General features: G+C 65.1%; 1 protein-coding gene across 1 annotated transcript; it reads left to right on the forward strand.

The window, feature by feature from the left end:
• Nucleotides 1-8,030: 8,030 nt before the first annotated feature.
• Nucleotides 8,031-9,293, forward strand: B3GNT7 (UDP-GlcNAc:betaGal beta-1,3-N-acetylglucosaminyltransferase 7; the record flags this gene model as incomplete). Its single annotated transcript, XM_084227956.1, has 1 exon — nt 8,031-9,293. One exon carries the CDS (start codon nt 8,031-8,033, stop codon nt 9,276-9,278), a length of 1,248 nt encoding a protein of 415 aa, XP_084084082.1. The 3' UTR covers nt 9,279-9,293.
• Nucleotides 9,294-9,605: the final 312 nt, after the last annotated feature.

A 9,605-nucleotide genomic window follows, 5' to 3' on the forward strand; every position in this document is an offset into this window, starting at 1 on the left:
ACAGGGAGCCTGTGCTCAGAGAGGAAGGAGGCCTCCGGGCGGCCTCCCCTCGGGCTGAGCTGCCAGGCTGGGAGAGCCAGGGGCTCATGGGGAGGGGGAGGCGCCCGGAGGGAAGACTAAGCCAGTGTTAGAGACCCAGGGGCTGAAAGGAGGCTGTGTGTGTCCAGGGGCCGCCTGGCCTGGCAGGCGGGGATGTGAGTCATTGGTGGCCTGGGGGAGGGGGCAGCCCAGCTGGCCAGGACGAAGGGGTACAATGCCCACCCTCAAGCGTGTGAATGCAGGTCAGTGTAAGTTTGAACGTGTGGGAAGGTTCTGCAAACCAGTTGGGGCCGCCCAAGCCTCCCTGGCGTGGCACACCCTGTCACCTTCCGACGATGGATGGCTGAGGCCGCTCCTCCCGGCCAGGGTCTCCACCCGGCTGCCATGCAGGCCTGCCATTCCCCGCTCACTCATCGGCAGGCGTCCATGCCTTGCTCCTCTGTGCTGCCAGGAGGAGAGGAAGGCCTGTCCCTGCTCTCAGTTGTGCCCAGTGTGGTGGGAAGTAGAGGACAGACAGACGTGATCTGGCCAAGGGAGGGAGCACTGCTTCAAGGGAGGGTTTTAAAAGATTCAGAAAGGGGAGCAAAGTTGAGCAGAGGAAGCTGAGATGGTGGTGAACAGGAGAAGGTCAGGGTGGCTCATACTGGGGCGGGGGTGACTCAGGGCACCTGCGGCAGGGCTGGAGGTTCCTGGAGGCGGGGGTGAGCACAAGCTGGATGACCTGGGCTGTTCGTCACTGTAGCAGGAACTGCCTGGCCCTGGGCCCCTTCCCAGGGGCCTGCCAGAGGGTCTCACCAGTAGCAGATGAGCTGCGGGGAGGGTGGGGAGGCCCCCCGACCCGGGAAAGGCCATGGGCATGTGTGTTTATGTGTGTCTCCGTGCGTGATGAGTATCTGGGGGTGTGTGTGCATCTCTCTCTAAAAATGTGTACGCTGTGGGTATATGAGCATTTATTTCTTATGGGGTGTGAATGCACCCCATAACTGTGAGTGTGTACACATATAATGTATGTCTCTCTCCAAAGGTGCATGCTCCTGTATGGATGAGTATGTGTCTGACCTACATGTATGTCTCTGAACATGTGTGTTCCTGTGCATCTGTGTGTGTCCCTGTGTCTGTGTGTGTCCCTGTGTGTTGCTGTGTGTGTCTGTATTCCCATGTACATATGTCCCTGTGTGTCTGTTGGATCTGTGTTGCTCATAGGCCTGTGTGTCTGCGTGTGTCCATGTGTGCCCATGTGCCTGTGTCCACGTGCATGCATGCCTGCTCTGTGTTGTTTAGAGGCCCATGTGGCTCTGTGTGAGTCTGGTGTGTTTGCCTGCCTGTGTGTCCGTACGAGGGATTGTGTGTCAATGTGAGTGTGTTCACCCACGCCCGACTGGCAGGAGCCTGGGTGGGGCCCAGCTGGCCTGCATCTAGACAAGCCTGTGACAGTGCCCGCCCCTTCCTGCCAGGTCCTTTCCACCCAGCTCTTCCAGGTGCCCAGACCCTGGTTTCTGGGCTTCCTCTTCACGTCCAGCTCCATCCCCACCTGCCTGGCTCCGCACCAGTCAAGCCAGCTGTTGGCCAGCCAGCTTTCACCCAGCTGAGTTTCATTAGCAGCAGTGCACTCGGGGAGGGGCAGAGCCAAGGGAAGAACAACTGCACCAAATGGCAGGGAATTCCTGGCTTAACTGGGGTGTCGGGCTGCCACTCAGTCTTTTTCTGGGGTTTACTGGGCAGGTGCACCTGGGGCGTACTTTTATTAGCCCCCGCAGGAGGTGGAGGGTTGGGGGTCTGCCATCCTCCCAGGTACCTCTGGACTTTCCTGTAGATCGGGGTAGGGATCCTTTAGGGTCATCACACACACACTCTCGGAGTGCTAGCCTGTCTGCCTTAGGAAGGGCTTTCTCCCCTCGATCAAGCAAGTGCATCCGGGCGCTTGTTTGTTTGTTTTTTTTAATTAATTTATTTATTAATACAAGGACTGGGGTACAGGCCAGATGCGCGGGAGGGTGAGCGGATTCACCAGAGACAGAGTGGGGAACAGAACAAGCAGACTGATGAAATACACTGCTGAGGGGAGCAGCAGGCGAGGCAGGAGCGGTCTGAGGCGTCATGTGGGACCCTCGCCGGCCGGCAGGGATTGAACCGGCGCTGCAGAGGCTGCAGACAGCTTCACAGCGCGGTTCTCAACCGCCTGCGCCACCAGGGGAGCCCCGGGTGCTTGTTTATACCCCGAGGCGGGTTGGGCGGGTGTCTGCCTTCCCCGGCGTTCCCAGGTGTTGGGGTTTTTTTATTATAACTGCATGTTCTTGGCATCCTGGGGGCAGCTGGCCATTAGCCATCTTTAGGCACTGCTGCCCCTGCCCTAACTGCCACAGAGCCAGGTGGCCATCAGCCCCAGAGGGGCTGTGTCCACCCTCCGCCGGCCAGGCTACAGCCGCCCCGCCTGGAGAGTAGGGCTTCTCCCTCCTTCCTTTCTTCTTCCTTCTTGCCCTCCTGGTCTTAGGGGCTGGTCCTGGAGTGTGACTAACAGGCTTGGCGTGAGTGGGACGGCCAACCGGCGCGTCTCTCTTGGTAACTGTGGCTTCCTCTGAGGGGTCTGCCACCTCCAGGCTGTCCTGTGGGGCTGTCCATCCCAGGACCCTGCCCCGACCAGGCAGAGAACACATGACCCAGTCCGTCCAGTCACAGCACCCAGGCCCCTGACGTGGACACCGGGCCAGGCTGGGCACGGGGCTGACGTGAGCCCAGCGAGAGCCCCTCCCTGGAATTTTGTACGTGGAGGTTGTGAGGAAAATTACTCTATCCCTGGGGTCCTCAAGGCGGGGGCCCACTCCTGAGGCCATCTGCAGACCTGCCTATGTCCCACTCCGCATGGGGGAAGCTGTGGCCGAGACAGGTGGACATGGGTGGGGGCCAGAAAGGGGGCGTCCTGTCATCTGAGCGAATTCCTTGTGCTTGCGCCTCACTGAGCTGGGATTCTGTCACTCGCACCCAGAAGAGCCCTGGACCACCTGGCCCGGCCCGAACGCCCCTCCTGTCTGCTCTGGCTTTCTCAGACCCCGCGCAGAGGCCGCCCTCACCCGTCCCACTCTCCCCAAGCTCCTAGGCCACCGCTGCTTCTTCAGCTGCCACGGACCTCCACAGGGAGAGGGAATTCCTCCCCGTCCCCCTTCCTGCCCCCAAGTCCCTCCCTAGCTTCCCTCTCCCCAGCCTCACTGAGGTGGAGGCCATGTCCCTCCCCTGACCCTCCACCCTCCTCCGCCCCACCGCTGACCAAGGCAGCTGGAACTGGAGGACTCAGCGCCAGTGGTTCCCAAGCCTGCCTGCACCTGGGGCTCATCTGGGAAGCCTGGAGAAAGCAGTTCCCAGCTTCCCTCAGAGTCTGCAGAAGGCTCTGCCATCAGGACCTGAAGCATCTTCACTGCCTTCTTGGTGGTGGTCTGGCCTTTGCTGGATCAGGACCGGGCCGTGGACGGGCATCCCCACATGGAGGGTCGGTCCCCTCAGAAAACCCCTCGCGAGGGCGCCTCCAGACCGGGTGTGTACAGCTTACTGGGCCGGTCAGGTTCTCTTCAGGGGACACAGAGGTCCCCCTGCCCCCAGGGCCAGAGGCAGGTGAGGACATGGACACCCTTGACACGGAAATGCAGCGCATTCTGCCACCACAGTACCAGTCAACAGGCCGCTGGCGCCAGCGTAGGTGCCGCCCTCGATGGCCCTGGGTGGCCACTGTGGCCTGGGGCCTTGAGCACGAAAGCAAATCCCCACGCGGAAGTGGTTTCCCAGGGCGCTCCACGCCGCAGGCCCTGCCCAGCTCCCGGCACCAGCTCCATCCTGGCCCCCAGCGGCCTGGCTCTAACAAGCCCCTGGACCAGGGCTGACCCAGGCACTTCCCAAACCCCAACTCCACGGGGGTCTGGGGGGTTGGGATAAAAGACAGGGGTGGGGGTGGGGACAGGGACAGGGGAATGTGGGGGAGGAACGGGAGCAGATGGAGAGGTGGAGGAGGGAGGGGGAGAACAGAAAAGGGGGTGGGGTCCTGAGAGACAGACAAGGCGCTTCTTGGGGTTCTCTCCCAGGACTCACCAAGTTCCCTCTTCCAGGGCACAGCACCGCTGAGGGGGCCAGAGGATGGCCGTGCAGCAGGGACCCACCAATTCACTCCTCTTTTCCCCGCCTTGCCTCCAGGGCCAGACACTCCCACCCCAGCAGAGCTGGGTCTGCAGGTCCAGCCTGGACGCCTTCAGCTGGGGCCACGGGGCGGGGCGGGAGGAAGAGCCAACCTGCAGACCCACCCTGACCTCCGCAGAGGCCTTGTTCCACCGCCCAGCAGGGAGTCTGCACTGCGTGTGTGGCTTTTCGGGCAGGGCCAACACAGGGGGAGCGGACAGGGCTACAGGCGCCCAGGGCACTCCCTGAGAGGAACAGGCCACTCAGCCCCCAGGGGCGACGGTCGGACTGGCAGCTGACCAGGACCTGGCCCTGCTCTCCCACCCTCCACCCCACCCCACCTTCTGGAACTGACTGTTCAATTGTCATCCGTTCCCCAGTCTGAACTGGGCACAGGCACAGATCAAATGAATCCCTGATGACAAGCCGTTCCTCTCAATGGACCAGGTTCCCCTGGCAAACCCTCAGCTGGCCTGGGCAGCTCTACCCTTTACCCCTCCTCCAACCCCATGGCTCCAGGCCTGCTGGGTGGGGTCAACTATTAAGTGTTAACAGTAACAGCAGCGGGCCTGGAGTAATGTGCTGGTAGGGGTGTGCCCCGCACTTCATTCACACGCATCACACGCGCTGCACACACATCACCTGTGCTGGCAGCACCCTGGTGGCAGCGGGAGCTACAGGGCCCTGAGCACACAGGGTGGTCTGGCTCCCAAACCTGGGCTCAAACCCCCTCCCAGGGCACAGTGTGCCCACCCCTCCCCCAGGCACCCAAGACCCCACAACTTCCAGGTGAGAGGTCAGTGTGCTGGCCACATGGTGGGGGGGGGCCACTAGCCCTCCCTCCAGGCTGCCATACTTGCGGACAAAGGGGACCCAGAAGCCGGGACGGTGGAGTGGGACAGGTGACCCGGGCCAAGCTGGGGGAAGGCGCCAGGGGTCTGTGTGTGGCCCTCCGCGTAGGCAGCCAGGCCCTCCTCCAGGTACGCTCCCCAAAAGTGCCCCGACAGAGGGCAAGACCCCAGGGCTGGCATATGGACTTCTGCCGGGAAGGCCCTTCCTTTTCCCTGATAAAAGCTTGTGATAACCAGAAACTTCGACTGCCTTTGGGTGTCTCCTCCCCTTCCAAAGGTCCTTGAGCCTCGAGGAAACCTTGATTTCGAGTCTCAGGGGCTGGGACCTGGCTGGGCAATAGCACCCTCCTGAGGCTCCTTCCCACCAGCCTCTCGCCACACCTGAGCGCCTCTCGTCCAGCGGGAGGGAGAGGCCGGGGCTGGCCTCGGGAGAGACGCGGGCCTCCCGGGTGTGCCTCTTACCGTGAGGCCTCAGGCACTTCATGTCCGTCTTTGTAAAGCGAACGAGGCTTAGAGGAGCGGTTAGTGGTTCGCAGGCCTGGAGCGGCTCTGGGCGTCTTACACCTGCCCGACCAATACCAGCTGGTCCGTGGCAGACCTGCGAGCGCTTCCTCTCAGCGCGAGCGGCGCTTTTGCGCTCCTACTGTGTGCGCGGGCCCGGCTGCCGTCCGCGAGCGGATTCGCGGTCCCCGGGGGGGCAGCCCGTCCCCCAGGCCCGGCCTGGCTCGGGAGGCCACGTCTCTGGGGGCCCCGCCTGCAGGGAGCCCGCTGCGCGCCGCGGCCGACGACGGGAGGCCGGGGCCGGGCAGGGCTTGGAGCCCAAGAGTCGCTGATGGAGAGAACGGCGGCTGGACCCGGCGGCCCGGCCTTCCCGGGGGCGGGGAGCCTCAGGGGCGGGCGGAGGGGCCGCCGGGCAGCGCAGAGACGCCTCCTGCCGCCCCCTTCGGGGTTTCGGTTCTGCCCCCGGCCCGGCCCGGCCCGGCCCAGCGCGCCCCTCTCCCGCGCACGCACCCGGGGGGCCCGGCCGAGGCGCAGGCGGCCCGCGGAGACGGCGGGGGGCGGGGGGGACCCCTCTCTGCCTCTGCCACCCCGACAAGGAAATGTCCGAACCGGCCGGAGGGAAATGGCGGGGCCTCGGGGCGCCCGGGGGGCGGGGGGGCGAGCGCGCCCGCGGACTCGAGCCGGGGCGACCCCCTCGCGCCCCGAGGCCCCGACGACGCGGCCGCCCGCGGCGGGGCCGGGCGACCCGGGCGGCCTCAGGTTCCGCCTCCGAGCAATGGGCGGCGCCGGGCCGGGCGCGACCCCGGGCGGCGGGGCGCGAAGGGTTAAGGCACCTGGCCCGGGCGGCCCCTCCTCCGGCCGCGGGGAGGTCTCGGCGGGGGCGCGGCCGGCCCCCGCCCCCCGCCCCGGCCCCCGCCCCGGCCCCCGCCCCCGCCCCCGCCCCGGCCTCCGCCCCCGCCCGCGTCCCCGCCGCGCCAGACTGCGACCCGCGCGCCCCGCTCCGCCGCCCCGGCCCGGGCCGCCATGTCTCAGTGGTGAGTGGGGACCCGGGGGCGCGGGCGGGCGCGCGGGACCCCGGCTCCCCTGCTCCCCCCGGCCGGGGCGCCCTGGGCCGGCCTCAGCCTCGGGGACCGCGGGGCGCCCGCGCGGCGGGGATGCCGGGTCCGCGCGCCCCGCGCCCGGGGGCCCCCCCAGCCAGACCCGCACCCCAGCCCCAGGGCTTCCTGCGTCCTGGGCGACTCCGGCCGCTCTCGCCTCTCTCCCCCCGGGGTGGCGGGGTCTCCCTCCCCTGCAGCCTGGGGCGCACGCGCCTCTCCCCGCTCCTCCCCGCCCCCGAGTCCCCTGCGAGCCTTTTGCCTAGAGTTGGGGGGGGCGTGCAGGTGGAATGGGGCCGCCCTTCACCCTCCTCCCCTGGGGTGCCCTGGCAGCACCTCCACCAGCCCTGGCCTCGGGGAAGAACCCCTAAGGCAGGAAAACCAGCCCGAGGCTCGGGGGCCCGGGCTTGGGTCACCCTCCGCGGGCTTTTCCCCTGCTGCCTGCACAGGAACCGCGGGGCCCCCTGGAAACGTCGCCCCGTGGCGCTCAGCCCGCTGCACCCGGGCCACCCCATCCTTCAACCACCAGCTCTGCAGCGCCCCCCTCCGCGCCCCCCACCAGGCTTCTCCAGAGTCCCGGCCTCCCTGTACTGCAGTCAGCCCCGTTGACCTGGGCCCTGAGGCCCGGCTGTTCTGCCTTCTTTGGAACCCTCAGCCCTAGTCGCCATTGGAGAGGCCACAGCAGGCGGCCTGGCCACCCCTAGAGTGTGGGCTCAAGGCAGAGGGTCCTGGGGTCCAGGGGCGCAATCTTCCCAGCCCAAGTCTGGCCAGCACCCCTGGCAAAAAGCTCTCATTTCTGCTTCTGAAATGGGTGTGGTGGGGCTGCCTGGGTAGGGAGGGTGTGTCCCCCCCAGGACAGTAGAGCTGGAGGACTTCGGGTTACCTAGTGGGGGTCAGAGGACAGTGGCCATGGTAGGAGGTGGCCATTTTCAGGCCCGAGGATGGGGTAGAGCAATCTTCAGGTCTCACAGTAGAGCCTGCTCCCCAGTGTCCCCCCAATTACTGAGCTCCCAGGCTCAGAGCAGGTGCCACCTCTGCCCCTCCCAAAGGTTCACTGGGTTTACACAGGGAAATGAAGACAAACGGGGTTCCTCGCCTCCCTTTTCGGGGGTCAGAGAACAGCAGAGTTTCAGACATTGATGACCCAGCCCTGGGTTATTGCCCTCATTTCCGGGAAGAGGACAATATAATAATATGCCCTGGAGATAACATGCCCTGGAGATAACATGCCCTGGAGGTAATATGCCCTGGAGAGAATATGCCCTGGAGAGAATATGCCCTAGAGAGATTAAGGGAGGCGCTGGCAGTCATTACGTCCAGGGTCCGTCCCCCCCCCCCCCCCCCCCCGCCCTTGTGGGACAGCAGTTCTGGGGCTCCTGGGAGAGTCATGGAGACGCATCCTTTCCTCTCTCCTCTGCCTTTCTTCCGCCCCACCCCCAGGAAGAGAAAGGTCTACAAGAGTGTGTGCCTGGCCCTGGCCCTGCTCGTGGCCATCACGATATTCCAGCGCAGCCTGACCCCCAGCCAGTTTCTGCAGGGCCCCCCGCTGCTTACCTTGGGGCTACAGAAGGCCGAGAAAGACAGCAGTTATCCCATGAGCTCCAACAACTTCTGGAAGAGCCCAAAGGATGTGGCCCCCCCCACACCCCTGGCTCCAGAGGCACCTCAGATCTGGGACGTGACCACCACTAACTGCTCAGCCAACGTGAACTTGACCCACCAACCCTGGTTCCAGGGCTTGGAGCCCCACTTCCAGCAGTTTCTGCTCTATCGCCACTGCCGCTACTTCCCCCTGCTGCTGAACCACCCGGAGAAGTGCACGGGCCGCGTCTACCTGCTGGTGGTTGTCAAGTCGGTCATCACGCAGCACGACCGCCGTGAGGCCATCCGCCAGACCTGGGGCCGCGAGCAGGACTCGGCGGGCGGCGGCCGCGGGGCCGTGCGCACCCTCTTCCTGCTGGGCACAGCCTCCAAGCAGGAGGAGCGGGCCCACTACCAGCAGCTGCTGGCCTACGAGGACCGGGTCTACGGCGACATCCTGCAGTGGGACTTCCTCGACAGCTTCTTCAACCTGACCCTCAAGGAGATCCACTTCCTCAAGTGGCTGGACATCTACTGCCCCAGTGTCCCCTTCGTCTTCAAGGGCGACGACGACGTGTTCGTCAACCCCACCAACCTGCTCGAGTTCCTGGACGACCGGCAGCCTCAGGAAGACCTGTTCGTGGGTGACGTCCTGCAGCACGCGCGGCCCATCCGCAGGAAGGAGAACAAATACTACATCCCCACAGCTCTGTACAGCAAGGCCAGCTACCCCCCCTACGCCGGCGGCGGGGGCTTCCTGATGGCCGGCGGCCTGGCCCGGCGCCTGCACCACGCCTGTGACACCCTGGAGCTCTACCCCATCGATGACGTCTTCCTGGGCATGTGCCTGGAGGTGCTGGGGGTCCAGCCCGTGCCCCACAATGGCTTTAAGACCTTCGGCATCTCAAGGAACCACCAGAGCCGCATGAACAAGGAGCCCTGCTTTTACCGAGCCATGCTGGTCGTGCACAAGCTGCTGCCCCCTGAGCTGCTGGCCATGTGGGGGCTGGTGCACAGCAACCTCACCTGCTCCCGCAGGCTCCAGGTGCTCTAACCCGGGGCTGAGGGGAGAGGCGAGGGCTGGACCCCGCTAGTCATGGGTTGCAGGGACAGTACCCAGATGAGATGGTCCCTTACAGGAAGGGAGAGGGTTTGGGCCTCTGTGCCCCTAGTGTGGGGAGGTGCCGGTGGACGGATGGGGCCTTTCTGTGCAGACACTTTCCAGAAAATGGAGCTGAGGCCCAGGAACATTTGGAACCGCCCAGACCAGAGAAGGTCATCCCAGGAGCAAGGCTGCTGGCCACCCTCCAAACCTAGATCGGTTGCCTGGGCTCCCTCTCACTCTGTGGGAGGCCCCGGTGGCCTCTGATGGTGTGTGGGG

The sequence above is a fragment of the Talpa europaea genome, assembly GCF_964194135.1.
Source record: "Talpa europaea genome assembly, chromosome: 1".
Lineage (NCBI taxonomy): Eukaryota > Metazoa > Chordata > Mammalia > Eulipotyphla > Talpidae > Talpa > Talpa europaea.